Consider the following 21,860-nt stretch of genomic DNA (forward strand, 5'->3'; position numbering starts at 1 on the left):
CAGCTGATGATATACACCACAGATCAGAACTTTGTACAATGCTTCTTATAAATGCTTTAAAAGAACACATAAATCAGGGAAATGAAGAAGTAGCAACCTTCAGACTCACACACAGTCTCACAAAAAAAAAAAAAAGAAGGAAAGGAAGTAAAGAAACAAATGAAAATGTGAAGTCAAAACTAATCAAATTATTAGTTTACCAGAGTGGGATAGCTGAGTTCTTCGCCAGTGGTGTCACTACATACGTTTGTTGTTTCCGTGTTACACAAAGTTTGAAAGAAAGGAACCGTGTTTTCATTGTAAGATGTGATGAACTTAAAGTCACTTGTGCGTGAGCCTGTAGTTAAATATGTATCATAATTGTAGGAGCTGCGGAGAGTTCCTGCTCCATCCACCTCTGCATAGTTGGGAGGCAGATAGGCACTGGGAACAGCAACTGCTCCATCAAACAACAGTCTGGGCTTTCTCCTGTGACAAAACTTCACTGCCAAGATCAGTATGATGAACGTCAGGAAGAAGGTGCACACGGAAACTAATGCAATGATCAAGTATGACGTTAATTTAGAGCTGTTGTCCTCATAAGTCATATCTTTAAGTTCAGGAACTTCAGAAAGGTTGTCAGAAATCAGTAAATTCACAGCACAGGTTGTAGACAGAGAGGGCTGCCCGTTATCCTTCACTGAAATAACAAGATTCTGCTTCATATTGTCAGATTCAGAAATGTCTCGTTGTGTTTTGATCTCTCCACTATGAAGACCAATGGTGAAAAGTCCCGGATCAGAAGATTTCAAGATCTGATAGGACAGCCATGCGTTCTGTCCAGAGTCAGCATCTACAGCGATCACCTTTGAGACCAGAGAGCCTGAGAGAGTCGCTTTAGGGACCATTTCAGTCATTAAAGACTTTCCATCTGGAACAGGGTACAATATCTGTGGAGAGTTATCATTCTCATCTGTTATGAAGACTTTCACAGTCACGTTACTGCTGAGAGGAGGAGAACCATTGTCTCTGGCAACAACTTTGACACTGAAGTTTCTGAACTGCTCATAGTCAAATGATCTTACAGCATGAATCACCCCTGTATCTCCATTAACAGATAGAAAGGAGGATACTGGGACCCCATTGACTTCACTGGGTACCAGAGAGTACAGTACAGTCCCGTTCTGTCTCCAGTCTGGGTCATTTGCACTGACAGAACAAACAGAGGTCCCTGCTTTGTTATTTTCTCTTATATAAGCACAGTAGGACTGCTGCTCAAATACAGGAGGATTGTCATTCACATCTGAGACAAATAAATGAATCGTCATGGAGGTGGATAATGGTGGAGATCCCCCATCTGTGGCTGTGATGGTAATGTTGTAATCAGATTCTTTCTCTCGGTCGAGAGCTTTTGTAGTTACTAGAGAGAAATAGTTTTTAACAGATGGGTTCAGTTTGAAAGGAACATTTTGCTGAACAGAGCAACGAATCTGCCGGTTTTCTCCTGAGTCTTTGTCTTGAACATTTATGATTCCCACCTCAGTGCCTGGCTCAGAGTTTTCAGGTATCGGGTTATTCAAAGATTTAAGGATGATTCTAGGTGGATTATCATTAACATCAGTTATATCTATGATGACTTTAGCAGTTGATGCTAATCCAGAGGCATCTTTGGCATGAATTCCCATTTCATACTTTTTATCTTTTTCGTAATCAATTTCTCCGGTCACAACAATTTGTCCAGTTGTTTTATCAATAGAAAATAATTTTGCAGTTTTATCTGATAGTCTACTGAATTCATACGTCACTTCCCCGTTTGGACCTTCATCAGCATCTGTGGCGCTCACTCTGATTATTTCTGTTCCTGAAGGTGTATTTTCAGCCAGAGTGACCTTATAAACAGGCTGACTAAATACTGGAACATTATCATTGGCATCAAGAACAGTGATGTGAATGACAGCAGTGCCAGACCTCTGCGGTGAACCTCCATCAGTGGCTGTGAGAATCATATCTATCTCCTTCTGCTGTTCACGATCCAGCTCCTTTTCCAACACAAGTTCCGCATATTTCCCTCCATCTGCAGTATCATGAACAGTCAATATAAAATTTTTATTTTTCTCTAGTGAATAGCCATTCACTGAATTTTGTCCGATATCCGTGTCATGCGCCTCATGCAAACGAAATCGCTGGCCTTTATCTGCTGATTCTGTGATTTCAAAGTTAAAACGGTCACTTGGAAATTGTGGCGCATTGTCATTTATATCTTCAATATTCAGAATTATTCGGTGCACTTCGAGTGGGTTTTCCAAAACGAGCTCATAACTTAGAGTACAGGGAATTTGAGATCCACAAAGCTCCTCTCGGTCTATTGTCTCTGCCACGATTAAATCACCAGTATTCAGATTAATATCACAATACCGTTTGCTGCTGTCCTCCGTGTCTATCCGAGCTTTACGAGCAGATAATAGTTTAACATCCATGTTGAGATCCTTGGCTATATTCCCGATCACATACTGGCGCTTCGTTTCTTCCGGAATATTGTAGCTCAGATCTGCACAGAAGGTTTTAAGGGGGAAAAAAAGGAGAGCCACGAAAAACGCAAAGAAAGGGAATGGAAATAACCTGTATTCCATATTGACGATTTGATGTTGAATCTGCCCAACAGTAAAATAATCTTTGACGGATGATATTCAAATAATCCAGTCAGCATCGACGGACGGTTACTCCATTTTGTGCGGCGTTTATTCTAGCAGACAGAGCTCATACTGCACACATTAAGTGTAGGAGGAGAGACGCTTCAGTCTGCACTCTTGGTGAATAGCGACGCTGTGAGTATTTTTCTGCTCATTACATTATGCGTGTATTCTATGAAAAGACGTCAGGAATGAACCAAATAAAGTCTGACGTTTTTCAAAGCCTGTTGCTGTACAATATTTATTAACTTATAAAGAATTATACTGTAAAAACTAACAAAAAACTGAGACTCTTTTCGAGGTAAAACACAACATTCAGTACTGGCGCTGTCCATTCATGTGGTGCTGAAACCGGATGACCTCACAGACTGATTCAATGAGAAAATTGTGACTCAACCCTAAATTCATATTAAATTAGTATAATTGTTGTAGTAAGGAAAGTATTTTTCACCCGTTCAAACAAACTCATTTTTTTTTTTTTTTTTTGTAAATTTTAAATGTTGTGCATTCTACTAACGGCATCAGAATGATACATGATCTAGAACAACATCTGAAAAACGTAACAAAAGGCCTTGAAACTATTAAAGCTGCAGGTATTAAATAAATGTCGTACAATTCACTACTTTTATAGACAATTTGAAAGACTGCAATGCCAATAAGGAAACTATGATAAGGAAAAAAACAAGGATGAGAAATGCCTCAGAAGTAGACCTTTGTATTTTTCGCGATTTGCTGGAAGCAATGTTCAAGAATTTTTAAATGCGTGCAGGAAATACACAAATTTATGAGATCAAAATTTCCCCTTAGCAGTGGCAAAAGCGTTTTATATGCTGACATCAAATGTAAGGAGACAAGAGACATGATAGTCATATGAAATGGGATGTCAAATATTTATTAATTACCATCGAAAAAAACTTTGTTTCAACCACAATAGCATTATTAGAGTAACTAATATTGTTGATAGAAATATAATAACAAAATGTATTATCAAGAGAAACACCAGGATATACAGTATACCTTATAAAAGACAGGCCAAAGCAGTTAAGACTCTCTTACCTCATCTTCATTTCCTGTAATATCTAGTGTTATCATGCTCGAGCCAAACTGAATATTGTCTTCCTTTCTCAGAGTCCCACCAGCAGGAAGCGTGTTTTCATTATATGATCTCACAAATTTAAAGTCACTTGTGCGCGAGCCTGTGGTTAGATACGCGTCATAATTGTAGGAGCTGCGGAGAGTTCCTGCTCCATCCACCTCTGCATAGTTGGGAGGCAGATAGGCGCTGGGAACAGCAACTGCTCCATCAAACAACAGTCTGGGCTTTCTCCTGTGACAAAACTTCACTGCCAAGATCAGTATGATGAACGTCAGGAAGAAGGTGCACACGGAAACTAATGCAATGATCAAGTATGACGTTAATTTAGAGCTGTTGTCCTCATAAGTCATATCTTTAAGTTCAGGAACTTCAGAAAGGTTGTCAGAAATCAGTAAATTCACAGCACAGGTTGTAGACAGAGAGGGCTGCCCGTTATCCTTCACTGAAATAACAAGATTCTGCTTCATATTGTCAGATTCAGAAATGTCTCGTTGTGTTTTGATCTCTCCACTATGAAGACCAATGGTGAAAAGTCCCGGATCAGAAGATTTCAAGATCTGATAGGACAGCCATGCGTTCCCTTTCGAGGGAACTCGCGCTGCGTCCGATAGGAACGCTTTGGGAACGCCTCCAGCGTGATAGCGTCTGATGCACGACTGTCAACTAGTCCAATGGCGAGAGTGAACGTCACGGGCGGGTGACGTCACGACCAGGAAAGGATAAATACACATCCGGTGCAACCGGCTTCAGCTTTTCTGCCTCAGCAAAAGCGCTCTTTGTGAAACTGTCTTTGTCTATTTATTGTTGTCTGTCTCTTTATCATACAGCACAATATATATCAGTAACATGGCGAACACACAAGCATTTAGACCGTGTGCTCCTCCCTGCCCTCGTTTTCTCTCGGGTGGGGATACACACGATTTGTGCGTTATGTGTTTGGGAGCGGAGCATGCTCTTTCAGCCTTCGAGGGGGCTGAATGCGAGCATTGTGAAAAACTTCCCCTGAGAACGCTCCGCTCCCGCCTCGCACTTTTCGAGGAAAGTGCGCAGGCAAGCGTTCCTCACGGCTCTGGACCCGCTGCTGCCGAGGCAGCGCGGAGAAAGATGTCGTGGGGCTCGCAGATGGATCTGTCAGCGGGGTTTGAGACGAGCACGAGTGCTTTTTCTCAGCCTTCACCTGGCAGATCCCGCGCCCCCTCTCTGGTGTCGGAAGCCCGCCCCGCGGCTTCTTCCGCCCAGGGAGAGGGCTCGTCGCATCAGCACTCTAGTTCTGAGGAATTAGACGTGCTGAGCGTCGATATGGGGGAAGATGACTCGCCATCACTTTCCCCTGAGTACGAGGAGCTGGTGGATGTGCTTTCTCGTGCTGTGTCAAAATTAAACATCGAGTGGCCAGCCGAGAATCTTGGCGCTCGTCCAAAAAGCAAACTGGACGAGCGGTTTCTGTCATCAAACAAAGCACTTCCACCACGGGGCCTTCCCTTTTTCCCTGATTTGCATGATGAGATATCTAAAACTTGGAAAAAGCCATACTCATCACGTCTTTTCAGCCCTCATGTGAAACACTACTCTAATATAAGAGGGCTGAAAGAGCATGGTTATGGGGCGATGCCCCGGGTTGAACAGACGCTTGCGAGTTATCTGTCCCCGGGTTCAGCATCGTCCCTGAAGGCCCCCACGCTTCCCACTAAACCACTAAAAGCTACATCAGGGTTAGTGGGGAAAGCGTATACGGCAGCAGGTCAGGCTGGTGCGTGCTTGCATACTATGGCTGTGTTGCAAGCGTACCAAGCAGACCTGTTGAAGGATTTGGATGGTGGGGAGGGGATTGGCTCGGACGCTGTTCGAGAACTTCGTCGAGCCACAGATCTGTCGCTAAGAGCCACAAAGGAGACCGCCAGAGCTGTTGGGCGGTCTATGGCAGCCTTGGTGGCGACAGAGAGGCACCTGTGGCTTAATCTGTCTGAATTGAAGGATAAAGACAGGGCCTTTCTCCTCGACGCTCCGCTTGCACCATCTGGCCTGTTCGGCGACGCAGTCACATCTGTTGTCGACAGGTTCCAGGAAGCTAAGAAGCAGGCGGAGGCGTTTAAAAAGTATCTTCCACGCCGCCATCCACCTTCTGGGGCTGCTGGGCGTGAGCAGTCCCAGCCGTACAGCTCCTCGTACCGAGCGCAGCAGAAAGAGAGTGTCGCCTCTCGAGCTCCACCCCAAAGACACGGTGGGCCGGGACGGCACTCTCAGCCCAAGCCTTCCAAGCCGAAGACAGACCTGAGGGTTTTGCTTCAGGCGAAGAAGGCTGGGCAGAAGAAGTCCTGACGCCAGTGGCGTCAGATTTCTGAGGGCAGCCCCACACGTGGTGGTGCGGTACACACCTCAGTATACGGTGCCCGTTCCACCTCGTGGCCCTCAGGGGGCCGTTCTGCCAACCCCGCCACCCTTGGTGCTTCGGGGCGCAGCGGTTCCCACCGAATTAGTGACGCAGTGTTCAGAACATCAACACGACACCGCGTCACATCCTCTGAGGAGGATAAATTTACATCAAAAATGTGCTGTGAACAAAACACCAGAGGCCAGCCTCGAGAGGCTGGTTCCCTTAGTAGATTTTCTGGTAGAGTGGGAATCTCTTCAAAATATCTCACGTTGGGTCCTGCAAATTATAGAGAAAGGTTACAAAATCCAGTTTTGGTGCCGTCCACCTCTATTCAAAGGAGTGCTGCATACGTCAGTGCTTCCTCAGCAGGCTTTGGTGTTGGAGCAAGAAATAAAAACCTTATTAGCAAAGGAGGCTATAGAGAGGGTTCCGGTTACCGACAGGGAGTCGGGGTTTTACAGCCGGTATTTCTTGGTTCCAAAAAAGGATGGGGGATTGCGCCCTATTTTAGATCTACGTCATCTGAATCGAGCAGTTCAAAAGCTAAAATTCAAGATGCTGACGTTAAGTCAAATCGTGACTCAAATCAAATCCGAGGATTGGTTTGTCACAATAGATCTCAAGGACGCATACTTCCATATCTCCATCCTTCCACAGCACAGGAAGTTCCTGAGGTTCGCTTTCGGGGGCGAAGCGTACCAATTTCGGGTTCTTCCGTTCGGCCTAGCTCTCTCACCCCGCACATTCACAAAATGTGTAGATGCAGCGCTGGCCCCGCTCAGGCTGCAGGGCATACGCATCCTGAATTATATCGACGACTGGTTGATTTTGGCACAGTCAGAGGAGATGGCGGTTCGGCATCGAGATGTCGTTCTCGCACACATTCGGAAATTGGGGTTGAGACTGAATGCCAAGAAAAGCGTACTTACTCCACAACAGAGGACCACTTTTCTTGGTGTGGTTTGGGATTCGGCGACAATGCGAGCATGTCTCTCTCCAGCTCGCATCACTGCTATTCTATCAGCCGTAAAAGAATTGAAGCTAGGCCAGTCACGCACTGTAAGGCAGTTTCAGAGACTGTTGGGTCTGATGGCAGCAGCGTCCAACGTGATACCTTTTGGCCTGCTGTACATGAGGCCCTTACAGTGGTGGCTCAGGACCAAAGGGTTTTCCCCGAGGGGCAACCCACTTCGCATGATCAAGATCACGCGGCGCTGTCTCCACGCCTTGATCATATGGAAGAAGAATTGGTTCCTGTCCCAGGGCCCTGTGTTAGGAGCTCGATGTCGTCGTGTCACTTTGACAACGGACGCTTCTCTCACAGGCTGGGGAGCGGTAATGGAAGGCCGCTCAGCTCAGGGTCTGTGGAAGAGTCATCAGCTCTCGTGGCACATAAATTGCCTGGAGATGATGGCAGTTTTCAATGCATTGAAGTTCTTCCTTCCAGACCTGAGGGGCCATCATGTGCTAGTCAGAACAGACAACACATCGGTGGTCTCCTATATAAATCGGCAGGGGGGTCTGCGGTCGCGCCCATTATACAAACTGGCGCAACAGATCCTCCTGTGGTCTCTGGGGAAGATGCTCTCCTTGAGAGCTATCTATATTCCAGGGATTCAGAATATTGGAGCAGACACTCTGTCGAGGCAGGGGCTGAGGCCAGGGGAATGGAGACTTCACCCGGAGGTGGTGAAGCTCATATGGGAGATTTATGGCCAAGCGGAAGTGGATCTGTTCGCGTCTCAGGATACGACGCACTGTCCACTTTGGTTCTCTCTCACACTTCCAGCTCCTCTGGGGCTGGACGCCATGGTACAGACGTGGCCGAGGCTGCGTCTGTATGCTTTTCCCCCAGTTGTTTTGCTCCCGGGAGTTCTGGAGAAAGTTCGCCAGGAAGGGATAACTCTATTGCTAGTAGCACCTCACTGGCCGAGCCGAATATGGTTCTCGGACCTGATAGCTCTTCTCGATGGCTCACCTTGGAAGATTCCGATCAGGAGGGACCTCCTGTCTCAGGCGGGGGGCACGATTCTGCATCCCCGTCCAGAAATGTGGAATCTGTGGGTTTGGCCTCTGAGGGGGCCAAGCTCATAGAAGCTGGTCTCTCAACTGAGGTTGTAGAGACCATTCTTCAGTCCAGAGCTCCTTCCACGAGGAAACTATATGCCCTGAAGTGGAAACTGTTCACTTCCTGGTGTCAAGAACGACAGTTGGATCCAGTCTACTGCCAGATTGGTTCAGTACTTGAGTTCCTGCAGTGCCGTTTCTCATCTGGGTTAACCCCATCTACACTTAAAGTTTATGTGTCGACTATATCTGCTTACCATGCCCATGTGGATGGTACTACTGTTGGGAAGAACCCATTAGTCATTCGTTTCCTCCGTGGCACCCAGAGGCTGAGGCCTGCGATGCGCACGAGGGTCCCTGCTTGGGATTTGGCTATTGTGTTAGAAGGCCTATCTACAGCTCCATTTGAGCCTATTGAGTCAGTCTCAGATAAGTTCCTAACACTTAAGACTGTCTTCCTTCTCGCCGTATCATCCCTTAAAAGAGTAGGAGACCTTCAGGCCCTTTCAGTGTCCCCGACCTGTCTTGAGTTTGCTCCGGGGATGGTCAAAGCCTTCCTTTACCCCAAACCTGGATATATTCCGAAGGTTTTGACTAATGTTCCAAGGCCTATTGTGCTGCAAGCCTTTTATCCTCCTCCATTCATTACACCAGACCAGGAGAAGTCGAATCTACTGTGTCCAGTGCGAGCATTGGACACATATGTCCACAGAACTGCCCTGTGGAGGAAAGCAGATCAGTTATTTGTGTGCTTTGGACCACATAACAGAGGTCGTCCAGCATCTAAACACACGGTAAGCAAGTGGATAGTCGAGGCTATTTCACTTGCTTACGAGGTCTCTGGCCAGCAGTGTCCATTAGCTGTCAGAGCACATTCGACTAGGAGTATGGCGGCCTCCAAGGCCTTAATCTCGGGGGTTTCCCTCAAAGAGATCTGCGATGCGGCCGGTTGGTCCTCGCCACTCACCTTTGTAAGGTATTATGACCTTGACCTGGACGCAGCTCCAGGATCATCGGTTTTGCTGTCTTAAGTGTGCCAGAGTTTCACACAGACAGGTATTTGTGATTATGGCGTTTTGGTATATCGTTCCCAAAGCGTTCCTATCGGACGCAGCGCGAGTTCCCTCGAAAGGGAACGTCTCAGGTTACGTATGTAACCATAGTTCCCTGAGATAGGGAACGAGACGCTGCGGTCGCGTTGCCATACTCCCTGCATCCCTGTGATCGTTTTGCCTCGGCAGTATTTAGCTGAAGCCGGTTGCACCGGATGTGTATTTATCCTTTCCTGGTCGTGACGTCACCCGCCCGTGACGTTCACTCTCGCCATTGGACTAGTTGACAGTCGTGCATCAGACGCTATCACGCTGGAGGCGTTCCCAAAGCGTTCCTATCGGACGCAGCGTCTCGTTCCCTATCTCAGGGAACTATGGTTACATACGTAACCTGAGACGTTCTGTCCAGAGTCAGCATCTACAGCGATCACCTTGGAGACCAGAGAGCCTGAGAGAGTCGCTTTAGGGACCATTTCAGTCATTAAAGACTTTCCATCTGGAACAGGGTACAATATCTGTGGAGAGTTATCATTCTCATCTGTTATGAAGACTTTCACAGTCACGTTACTGCTGAGAGGAGGAGAACCATTGTCTCTGGCAACAACTTTGACACTGAAGTTTCTGAACTGCTCATAGTCAAATGATCTTACAGCATGAATCACCCCTGTATCTCCATTAACAGATAGAAAGGAGGACACTGGGACCCCATTGACTTCACTGGGTACCAGAGAGTACAGTACAGTCCCGTTCTGTCTCCAGTCTGGGTCATTTGCACTGACAGAACAAACAGAGGTCCCTGCTTTGTTATTTTCTCTTATATAAGCACTGTAGGACTGCTGCTCAAATACAGGAGGATTGTCATTCACATCTGAGACAAATAAATGAATCGTCATGGAGGTGGATAATGGTGGAGATCCCCCATCTGTGGCTGTGATGGTAATGTTGTAATCAGATTCTTTCTCTCGGTCGAGAGCTTTTGTAGTTACTAGAGAGAAATAGTTTTTAACAGATGGGTTCAGTTTGAAAGGAACATTTTGCTGAACAGAGCAACGAATCTGCCGGTTTTCTCCTGAGTCTTTGTCTTGAACATTAATGATTCCCACCTCAGTGCCTGGCTCAGAGTTTTCAGGTATCGGGTTATTCAAAGATTTAAGGATGATTCTAGGTGGATTATCATTAACATCAGTTATATCTATGATGACTTTAGCAGTTGATGACAACCCAAAGGTGTCTTGGGCATGAATTCCCATTTCATACTTTTTGTCTTTTTCATAATCAATTTCTCCGATCACCAAAATTTGTCCAGTTGTTTTATCAATAGAAAATATTTTTACAGCTTTATCTGATATTCTGCTGAATTCATACGTCACTTCCCCGTTTGGACCTTCATCAGCATCTGTGGCGCTCACTCTGATTATTTCTGTTCCTGAAGGTGTATTTTCAGCCAGAGTGACCTTATAAACAGGCTGACTAAATACTGGAACATTATCATTGGCATCAAGAACAGTGATGTGAATGACAGCAGTGCCAGACCTCTGCGGTGAACCTCCATCAGTGGCTGTGAGAATCATATCTATCTCCTTCTGCTGTTCACGATCCAGCTCCTTTTCCAACACAAGTTCAGCGTACTTCCCTCCATCTGCAGTTCTATCCACAATTAATATAAAATGTTTGTTTTTCTCCAGTGAATAGCCATTGACCCCATTTTGCCCAATGTCTGAGTCATGAGCCTCATGCAAACGGAATCGCTGGCCTTTATCTGCCGATTCTGTAATTTCAAAATTAATACGCTCATTTGCAAATCTCGGTGCATTGTCATTTATATCCTCAATTTGCAGTATAATACGGTGCACTTCGAGAGGGTTTTCCAAAACGAGCTCATAACTGAGAGTACACGGATTTTGAGATCCACAAAGCTCCTCTCGGTCTATTGTCTCTGCCACGATTAAATGACCAGTATTCAGATTAATATCACAATACCGTTTGCTGCTGTCATCCGTGTCTATCCGAGCTTTACGAGCAGATAATAGTTTAACATCCATGTTGAGATCCTTGGCTATATTCCCGATCACATACTGGCGCTTCGTTTCTTCCGGAATATTGTAGCTCAGATCCTCACAGACGGTTTTCAGAGGAAACAGAAGGAGAGCCACGAAAAACGCAAAGAAAGGAACTGAAAATAACCTGTATTCCATTTTTGAAGGTTTGATATTACACCTGCCCAAAAGTAAAATATTCTTTGACGGATGATATTCCAATAATTTTATCAGCATCAACGGAGTGTTACTCCATTTTGTGCGGCGTTTATTCCAGCAGACAGAGCTCATACTGCACACATTAAATGTGGGAGGAGAGACGCATCAGTCTTGGTGAATAGCGACACTGTGAGTATGTTTCTGTTTATTGCATCTTTTATGTATTTATTGAAAAGACGTGCATGGATCAACCAAGTGAAGTCTGATGTTTGTCATCGCATATTATTGTAAGATAATAATTTACATAAATATATAGGATATGTATTGGAAACAAACTAAAACGGTCTTGCATTCAAAGAAAAAGTACAACAGATATTGTAGTCGCTGTCTAAGCGTGTGGTGAAACTAGATTATTTTCATTTATTTATTCATTTTATTCAAACTTAGTCTTGTAAGTTTTAACGATCATGTACACCGTACAATCGGTCTCAAAGTGATAAATGTTCAAACACATTTAGACCATCTACGTTAAAACTTTCTAAAGAACTAAGCTTGGTTTAACAACTACAGAAAATGGCAACAAACTGTTAAATCTAGCAGAGATCAGATACAAACTTTGCAAGCCAATGCCTTATTGACCACAATTCACGTTAATAAAATATAATAGGGGGAAAAAAAACATTGTATTTCCTCAAAACAGTTTTTTTTGTTTTTTATTATTATTTATTTATGTATTTTATTTTTTTATTTTTTTTTAGAACTGATGAATGCAGCGTTCAAGTATTGATAAAGGTGTGCAGAAAGTATACAAACACAGGTACAAGCAGCGTATTGAGGGACATTTTGAAGACAACAATCCCGGCATCTGTGGAGAGGCATTAAAGCCATGACGGATTGGTGAACATGATATCACCAAGTACAATGTGTTCCTGGATCAACATCTTTGTTGATCCTGGAACAACATTCCAATCAACCAATCAGATTTGAGGGACAAGTTTACAATTTATATGTCAAGTTTAGGCTTACAACCTGGGTTAGGTGCTTCCACAACAGTGTTATTCAACTATCATTTCCCTCTGATTTTAGGGATAAGTTATGGGCAGGGTTAGGTTTAGGGGTTGGGAAAAGGTCAGGACTAAATTTTCGGATAGGAATGTTGTTCCAGGATCAACAAAATATGCTGATCCAGGAACATGTCAAGGGCAGCAAACAGATGATCAGTCAGGATGAGGCACTCCCTGACACCTTAAATCAGTTGTCAGGATGGACACTGAAATTATGTGCAGACCAACTTTCAGGAGTGTTTCAGGAAATCTTTATCCTCTCCCTGCAGCTCACTATAGTCCCTGTCTGCCTCAAATCCTCCATTATTGTACCTGTGCTTAAAAAGTCAGCTGTCACCTGCTTCAATGACTATCGCTTAGTTGCTCTGACCCCTGTCATGATGAAATGTTTTGAGCGGCTTATCCTGCAGCACATTAAGAATGTTATACCTCCTGAACTAGACATTCACCAGTTTGCCTACAGGGGGAATTGATCTACAGAGGACACAGTCACCATAGCACTCCACACAGCCCTGTCCCATCTGGAGCTGTATAACACATATGTTAGGAGGCTATTTGTCGACTTCAGCTCTGTGTTTAATACAATAATTCCCCACAAACTAGTACACAAACTCCTTAATTTAGGTCTGCCCACCTCACTGTGTTCATGGATCAGAGACTTCTTAACCAACAGACCACAAGTGGTAAGAATAGGGGATAATACATCGTCTACCCTCATTCTGAACACAGGTACTCCGCAGGATGCGTGCTCAGTCCAGCCTTTTTTACTCTCTCCACACATGACTGCACTCCTATCCATGCCTCCAACACCATTGTGAAATTCGCTGATGATACCACTGTAGTGGGTCTCATATCGGACAATGTTGGGACCCACTACAGAGAGGAGATCCATCACCTGGCCCTGTGGTGTTCAGAAAACAATCTGGTTTTAAACACCACTAAAACCAAAAGCTCATTGAGGACTTCAGAAGGTCTGGAAGGACAGCACATGCTCCACTGCTCATACAGGGGATGGAAGTGGAGCATGTGGATAACATCAAGTTTCTGGGTATCCACATTAAAGAAGACCTCACTTGGGCTCTTAACACCTCCCACCTAGTGAAGAAAGCTCAACAAAGACTTATCTTCCACAGGAAGTTAAAGGTTGGACTCTCTCCTCGGCTGCAGATAAATTTCTACAGGAGTGCCATAGAGAGTATCCTTTGTCACTGTGCGAATGTGTGGTATGCCTGCTTCACAGCACAGGACAGGAAGGACTTGGTCCGGGTGGTTAAAACAGTGCAGAGGATTGTGGGGAATCAACTTCCAGATCTGGACTCTAGGTACGCAGAACGCCTCCAGAAGAAGGCCAGAAACATTGCCGTGGATCCCACCCACCCCTGGTCATAGACTGTTTGTTCAACTGCCCTCAAGGCGGGGATACAGGACTATGAAATCATGCACAAACAGACTGAGAAACAGCTTCCTTCCGAGAGCTGTGACCTCCATTACACCCCTTGCACATACACATACACCTTCCAGATAGTGACGTAATTGCACTTTATTTTGACGTAATTGCTGCTGTTTGCTGATACTATTTATTATTTGTTTTAAGTATTGTTTTTGTTTAGTTCTGTAACTGAGATTCACCAGACAGAATTTCGTTGTACTGTGTATAATGACAATGAAGTCTAAGTCTAATCTAAATCTAATCTACAAATTTATGTTAAAAAATTCACAACCTACATAATCTGGACCATGTCAATAGTCTTCATTATTAAAAGATGAAAGACAACAGTGGTTTTATACAATAAGAGATTATAGCAGTTTTATATGTAATACAGCATGAGGTCTCATAAATTACCCAAATATTTCTACATTTTTAAAGAGGAATCGCCTTAATAAAGTACTGTATGTGATGTTATTGATACAAATATCATTTGAAATGTCAGCGGAGATAATATGAAATGCAAAAATAAAAAAATAGTCAAAAAGAGTGAAGCTGCGCTTACCTCATCTTCATTTCCTGTAATATCTAGTGTTATCATGCTCGAACCAAACTGAATATTGTCTTCCTTTCTCAGAGTCCCACCAGCAGGAAGCGTGTTTTCATTATATGATCTCACAAATTTAAAGTCACTTGTGCACGAGCCTGTGGTTAGATACGCGTCATAATTGTAGGAGCTGCGGAGAGTTCCTGCTCCATCCACCTCTGCATAGTTGGGAGGCAGATAGGCGCTGGGAACAGCAACTGCTCCATCAAACAACAGTCTGGGCTTTCTCCTGTGACAAAACTTCACTGCCAAGATCAGTATGATGAACGTCAGGAAGAAGGTGCACACGGAAACTAATGCAATGATCAAGTATGACGTTAATTTAGAGCTGTTGTCCTCATAAGTCATATCTTTAAGTTCAGGAACTTCAGAAAGGTTGTCAGAAATCAGTAAATTCACAGCACAGGTTGTAGACAGAGAGGGCTGCCCGTTATCCTTCACTGAAATAACAAGATTCTGCTTCATATTGTCAGATTCAGAAATGTCTCGTTGTGTTTTGATCTCTCCACTATGAAGACCAATGGTGAAAAGTCCCGGATCAGAAGATTTCAAGATCTGATAGGACAGCCATGCGTTCTGTCCAGAGTCAGCATCTACAGCGATCACCTTGGAGACCAGAGAGCCTGAGAGAGTCGCTTTAGGGACCATTTCAGTCATTAAAGACTTTCCATCTGGAACAGGGTACAATATCTGTGGAGAGTTATCATTCTCATCTGTTATGAAGACTTTCACAGTCACGTTACTGCTGAGAGGAGGAGAACCATTGTCTCTGGCAACAACTTTGACACTGAAGTTTCTGAACTGCTCATAGTCAAATGATCTTACAGCATGAATCACCCCTGTATCTCCATTAACAGATAGAAAGGAGGACACTGGGACCCCATTGACTTCACTGGGTACCAGAGAGTACAGTACAGTCCCGTTCTGTCTCCAGTCTGGGTCATTTGCACTGACAGAACAAACAGAGGTCCCTGCTTTGTTATTTTCTCTTATATAAGCACTGTAGGACTGCTGCTCAAATACAGGAGGATTGTCATTCACATCTGAGACAAATAAATGAATCGTCATGGAGGTGGATAATGGTGGAGATCCCCCATCTGTGGCTGTGATGGTAATGTTGTAATCAGATTCTTTCTCTCGGTCGAGAGCTTTTGTAGTTACTAGAGAGAAATAGTTTTTAACAGATGGGTTCAGTTTGAAAGGAACATTTTGCTGAACAGAGCAACGAATCTGCCGGTTTTCTCCTGAGTCTTTGTCTTGAACATTTATGATTCCCACCTCAGTGCCTGGCTCAGAGTTTTCAGGTATCGGGTTATTCAAAGATTTAAGGATGATTCTAGGTGGATTATCATTAACATCAGTTATATCTATGATGACTTTAGCAGTTGATGACAACCCAAAGGTGTCTTGGGCATGAATTCCCATTTCATAGTTCTTTTCATTTTCATAGTCTATTTCTCCGATCACCATAATTTGTCCTGTTGTTTTATCAATAGAAAATAATTTTACAGCTTTATCTGATATTCTGCTGAATTCATACGTCACTTCCCCGTTTGGACCTTCATCAGCATCTGTGGCGCTCACTCTGATTATTTCTGTTCCTGAAGGTGTATTTTCAGCCAGAGTGACCTTATAAACAGGCTGACTAAATACTGGAACATTATCATTGGCATCAAGAACAGTGATGTGAATGACAGCAGTGCCAGACCTCTGCGGTGAACCTCCATCAGTGGCTGTGAGAATCATATCTATCCCCTTCTGCTGTTCACGATCCAGCTCCTTTTCCAACACAAGTTCCGCATATTTCCTTCCATCTGCACTATCATGAACACTTAAAACAAAATGTTTGTTTTTCTCCAGTGAATAGCCATTGACCGCGTTATGCCCAAAATCTGAGTCATGAGCCTCATGCAAACGGAATCGCTGGCCTTTAACTGCCGATTCCCTGATTTCAAAGTTAATACGCTCATTTGGAAATCGTGGTGAGTTATCATTTATGTCCCGAATTTGCAGAATTATACGGTGTACTTCAAGAGGGTTTTCCAGGACGAGCTCATAACTGAGAATGCAGGACATTCGAGATCCACAAAGCTCCTCTCGGTCTATTGTCTCTGCCACGATTAAATCACCAGTATTCAGATTAATATCACAATACCGTTTGCTGCTGTCCTCCGTGTCTATCCGAGCTTTACGAGCAGATAATAGTTTAATATCCATGTTGAGATCCTTGGCTATATTCCCGATCACATACTGGCGCTTCGTTTCTTCCGGAATATTGTAGCTCAGATCCTCACAGACGGTATTCAGAGGAAACAGAAGGAGAGCCACGAAAAACGCAAAGAAAGGAACTAAAAATAATCTGTATTCCATTTTTGAAGATTTGATGTTGCACCTGTTCAAAAGTAAACTAATGTTCACGGTTGATATTCCAATAATTCGATCAGCGTCGACAGACTGTTACTCCATTTTGTGCGGCGTTTATTCTAGCAGACAGAGCTCATACTGCACACATTAAGTGTGGGAGGAGAGACGCATCAGTCTGCACTCTTGGTGAATAGCGACCCTGTGAGTATTTTTCAGTTCATTGCATCTTTCATGTATTTAATGAAAAGACAACAGTGATAAACCAAATCAAGTGTTATGTTTGTCAACGCGTATTTTTGTTAAATAGTAAGTTACATTTATCTATATTTATTGGAAGGAACTATATATATATATATATATATATATATATATATATATATATATATATATATATATATATATATTCACGCATTCAGAGGTAAACAACAGACACTGCTGTCGCTGTCCAGACTTGTGGTGCTGAAACCTGATGACTCCAAACACATTGGACGGGAAATTATACATAACATTGAAATCATATTAAATAAACGAGTAAACCCGTTTTAAAAGAACAGATAGGCTTATCTCTTTATTCACCGCTTCAAACTAATAATTTTGTAAGTTAGATTTAAAGTAGATGTAGACTGTACTATCAGCCTCAAAGTAGAAAAACTCAAACAATTCTAGACCATGTATGGTCAAAAATTATATATATAAAAAAAAGTTGTTTTTAGACTAAAACAACAACACAATATCGCAACAAACTGTTAAATATGACAGAGATCAAATACAAAACTTTACCAGCCAATGCCATACTATATTTTCTAAACACGCTTGAAGACCGCTATACCATTAATAAAATACAATATGAGAAATAATACAGAGAATACGTAGAAATTCCTCAAACACAGACTTTTGTATTTGTGTCCAGAGTTGATGAATGCAATACTCTGAATTCAATGTATATACAATTATGAGATCAAAAAATCGCGACATACATAATTTGTACAATTTAAATTTTCATTATAGCAGTGGCAAAAGTATTTGATAGAGAAGATAATATGAAATGGTGTAAAAGAAATACAGCGTGAGCTTCTAATAAATTACCATCCAAAATACATTATTTAAACTGGAACCGACTTAATAAAGTATGTGATCGTGTAATGCGGATATCATTTAAAAATGTATAATCAGCGGAGACACCAGGAAATGCAAACATTAAAAAGTAGTCCAGAGGAGTTAAGACTCTCTTACCTCATCTTCATTTCCTGTAATATCTAGTGTTATCATGCTCGAGCCAAACTGAATATTGTCTTCCTTTCTCAGAGTCCCACCAGCAGGAAGCGTGTTTTCATTATATGATCTCACAAATTTAAAGTCACTTGTGCGCGAGCCTGTGGTTAGATACGCGTCATAATTGTAGGAGCTGCGGAGAGTTCCTGCTCCATCCACCTCTGCATAGTTGGGAGGCAGATAGGCGCTGGGAACAGCAACTGCTCCATCAAACAACAGTCTGGGCTTTCTCCTGTGACAAAACTTCACTGCCAAGATCAGTATGATGAACGTCAGGAAGAAGGTGCACACGGAAACTAATGCAATGATCAAGTATGACGTTAATTTAGAGCTGTTGTCCTCATAAGTCATATCTTTAAGTTCAGGAACTTCAGAAAGGTTGTCAGAAATTAGTAAATTCACAGCACAGGTTGTAGACAGAGAGGGCTGCCCGTTATCCTTCACTGAAATAACAAGATTCTGCTTCATATTGTCAGATTCAGAAATGTCTCGTTGTGTTTTGATCTCTCCACTATGAAGACCAATGGTGAAAAGTCCCGGATCAGAAGATTTCAAGATCTGATAGGACAGCCATGCGTTCTGTCCAGAGTCAGCATCTACAGCGATCACCTTTGAGACCAGAGAGCCTGAGAGAGTCGCTTTAGGGACCATTTCAGTCATTAAAGACTTTCCATCTGGAACAGGGTACAATATCTGTGGAGAGTTATCATTCTCATCTGTTATGAAGACTTTCACAGTCACGTTACTGCTGAGAGGAGGAGAACCATTGTCTCTGGCAACAACTTTGACACTGAAGTTTCTGAACTGCTCATAGTCAAATGATCTTACAGCATGAATCACCCCTGTATCTCCATTAACAGATAGAAAGGAGGACACTGGGACCCCATTGACTTCACTGGGTACCAGAGAGTACAGTACAGTCCCGTTCTGTCTCCAGTCTGGGTCATTTGCACTGACAGAACAAACAGAGGTCCCTGCTTTGTTATTTTCTCTTATATAAGCACTGTAGGACTGCTGCTCAAATACAGGAGGATTGTCATTCACATCTGAGACAAATAAATGAATCGTCATGGAGGTGGATAATGGTGGAGATCCCCCATCTGTGGCTGTGATGGTAATGTTGTAATCAGATTCTTTCTCTCGGTCGAGAGCTTTTGTAGTTACTAGAGAGAAATAGTTTTTAACAGATGGGTTCAGTTTGAAAGGAACATTTTGCTGAACAGAGCAACGAATCTGCCGATTTTCTCCTGAGTCTTTGTCTTGAACATTAATGATTCCCACCTCAGTGCCTGGCTCAGAGTTTTCAGGTATCGGGTTATTCAAAGATTTAAGGATTATTCTAGGTGGATTATCATTAACATCAGTTATATCTATGATGACTTTAGCAGTTGATGCTAATCCAGAGGCATCTTTGGCTTGAATTCCAACTTCATAGTTTCTTTCATTTTCATAATCAATCTCTCCAGTAACCATAATTTGTCCTGTTGTTTTATCAATAGAAAATAATTTTGCAGTTTTATCTGATATTCTGCTGAATTCATACGTCACTTCCCCGTTTGGACCTTCATCAGCATCTGTGGCGCTCACTCTGATTATTTCTGTTCCTGAAGGTGTATTTTCAGCCAGAGTGACTTTATAAACAGGCTGACTAAATACTGGAACATTATCATTGGCATCAAGAACAGTGATGTGAATGACAGCAGTGCCAGACCTCTGCGGTGAACCTCCATCAGTGGCTGTGAGAATCATATCTATCTCCTTCTGCTGTTCACGATCCAGCTCCTTTTCCAACACAAGTTCCGCATATTTCCCTCCGTCTGCACTATCATGAACATTCAAAATAAAATATGTATTTTTCGCCAGTGAATAGCCATTCACTGAATTTTGTCCAATATCCATATCATGAGCCTCATCCAAACGGAATCGCTGGCCTTTATCTGCTGATTCGGTGATTTCAAAATTAATACGCTCATTTGCAAATCGCGGTGAGTTATCATTTATGTCCTGAATTTGCAGAATTATACGATGAACTTCAAGAGGATTTTCCAGGACGAGCTCATAACTGAGAATGCAGGACATTCGAGATCCACAAAGCTCCTCTCGGTCTATTGTCTCTGCCACGATTAAATCACCAGTATTCAGATTAATATCACAATACCGTTTGCTGCTGTCCTCCGTGTCTATCCGAGCTTTACGAGCAGATAATAGTTTAACATCCATCCTGAGATCCTTGGCTATATTCCCGATCACATACTGGCGCTTCGTTTCTTCCGGAATATTGTAGCTCAGATCTGCACAGAAGGTTTTCAGAGGAAACAGAAGGAGAGCCGCGAAAAACACAAAGAAAGGAAGTGAAAAGAACCTGTTTTCCATTTTTGAAAGTTTGATATTACACCTGCCCAAAAGTAACATATTCTTTGACGGATGATATTCCAACAATTTTATCAGCGTCGACGGACTGTTACTCCATTTTGTGCGGCGTTTATTCCAGCAGACAGAGCTCATACTGCATACAATAAGAGTGGGAGGAGAGACGCATCAGTCTTGGTGAATAGCGACACTGTGAGTATTTTTCTGTTAATTGCATGTTTCATGTATTTATTGAAAAGACAACAGGGCTCAACCAAGTGAAGTCTGATGTTTGTCATCGCGTATTATTGTAAGATGATAATTTACATAAACATACAGGTTATGTATTGGTAACAAACTAAGAAAGTCACGCATTCAGAGAAAAAGTGCAACAGACTCTGTTGTCGCTGTCCATGCATGTGGTGCTGAAACTGAATTTATTTTTTTTATTCACCGTTTCAACCAAACGTTGTTCTGTAGGTTTTAACGATCGTGTACACTGTACTATCGGCCTCAAATGATAAATATTCAAGAACTTTTAGACCATCTGTGTTAAATCTTACTAAAGACCTAAGCTTGTGTTTTTTTACACAAAGTCAACTACAGAAAAAAATCAACAAACTGTTAAATCTAGCAGAGATCAGATACACAACTTTGCTAGCCAATGCCTTTTTGTTGTTGTTGTTGTTGTTGTTAAAAAAATATACAGAAAATTTCCTCAAAAACAGACTTTTGTTTTCTGTTTCAGAACTGATGAATGCAGCGTTCAAGTATTGATAAAGATATGCAGAAAATATACAAACACAGGTACAAGCAGCTTATTGAGGCGTTTTAAATTCAACAATTCCTGCATCTGTGGAGAGGCATTAAAGCAATAATGGACTACAAGAGCAGCAAACAGATGATCAGTCAGGATCATGCATTCCCTGTCATGCTGAATCAGTTCTTTGCCCAATTCTATTTACAAGGCAGCAGAGAGATGGTCCAGTCATCCAGGTGATCACCAAGTGAAAGCTGCACTAAGAAAGATCGATGTCACCAAGGCTGGGGGGCTGGACCAGGTGTCAAGATGGACACTGTAATTATGTGCAGACCAACTTGCAGGAGTGTTTCGGGAGATCTTTAACCTCTCCCTGCAGCTCGCTATAGTCCCTGTCTGCCTCAAATCCTCCATTACTGTATCTGTGCTTAAAAAGTCAGCTGTCACCTGCTTCAATGACTATCTATCGCTTAGTTGCTCTGACCCCTGTCATGATGAAATGTTTTGAGCGGCTTATCCTGCAGCACATTAAGAATGTTATACCTCCTGAACTAGACATTCACCA

General features: G+C 42.9%; 4 protein-coding genes and 1 pseudogene across 4 annotated transcripts in view; all 5 read right to left on the reverse strand.

Annotated features, from left to right (window-relative positions):
- LOC137028793 (protocadherin gamma-A5-like) overlaps nucleotides 1-2,589 on the reverse strand; it is a 70,140-nt gene extending 67,551 nt beyond the window's left edge. Inside the window, exon 1 of the mRNA XM_067398022.1 lies at nucleotides 201-2,589. Within this exon, the coding sequence (XP_067254123.1) occupies nucleotides 201-2,456 (2,256 nt within the window). The 5' untranslated portion in view covers nucleotides 2,457-2,589. The remainder of the gene's footprint in view (nucleotides 1-200) is intronic.
- The window catches only part of LOC137028789 (protocadherin gamma-A12-like), a 139,307-nt pseudogene that overhangs the window by 112,828 nt on the left and 4,619 nt on the right, over nucleotides 1-21,860 (reverse strand).
- Nucleotides 9,618-11,555, reverse strand: LOC137029471 (protocadherin gamma-B7-like). Its single transcript, XM_067399083.1, has one exon. It carries the CDS (start codon nucleotides 11,529-11,531, stop codon nucleotides 9,618-9,620), a length of 1,914 nt encoding a protein of 637 aa, XP_067255184.1. The 5' UTR covers nucleotides 11,532-11,555.
- On the reverse strand, nucleotides 14,124-17,012 carry LOC137029474 (protocadherin beta-7-like). Its single transcript, XM_067399087.1, has 2 exons — nucleotides 14,509-17,012; nucleotides 14,124-14,135 (listed from the first exon to the last, which is right to left on the reverse strand). Exons 1-2 carry the CDS (start codon nucleotides 16,918-16,920, stop codon nucleotides 14,124-14,126), a joined length of 2,424 nt encoding a protein of 807 aa, XP_067255188.1. The 5' UTR covers nucleotides 16,921-17,012.
- LOC137029478 (protocadherin beta-7-like) lies at nucleotides 18,133-20,635 on the reverse strand. Its single transcript, XM_067399090.1, has one exon. It carries the CDS (start codon nucleotides 20,596-20,598, stop codon nucleotides 18,133-18,135), a length of 2,466 nt encoding a protein of 821 aa, XP_067255191.1. The 5' UTR covers nucleotides 20,599-20,635.

This window comes from Chanodichthys erythropterus, chromosome 10, assembly GCF_024489055.1.
Source record: "Chanodichthys erythropterus isolate Z2021 chromosome 10, ASM2448905v1, whole genome shotgun sequence".
NCBI classification, from domain to species: Eukaryota; Metazoa; Chordata; class Actinopteri; order Cypriniformes; family Xenocyprididae; genus Chanodichthys; species Chanodichthys erythropterus.

Excerpts from the sequence above, each read along its gene's own strand:
- LOC137029471 (XM_067399083.1), bottom strand. The coding sequence starts at position 11,531 with ATGCTGATAAAATTATTGGAATATCATCCGTCAAAGAATATTTTACTT.
- LOC137029478 (XM_067399090.1), bottom strand. The coding sequence starts at position 20,598 with ATGTTACTTTTGGGCAGGTGTAATATCAAACTTTCAAAAATGGAAAAC.
- LOC137029474 (XM_067399087.1), bottom strand. The coding sequence starts at position 16,920 with ATGGAATACAGATTATTTTTAGTTCCTTTCTTTGCGTTTTTCGTGGCT.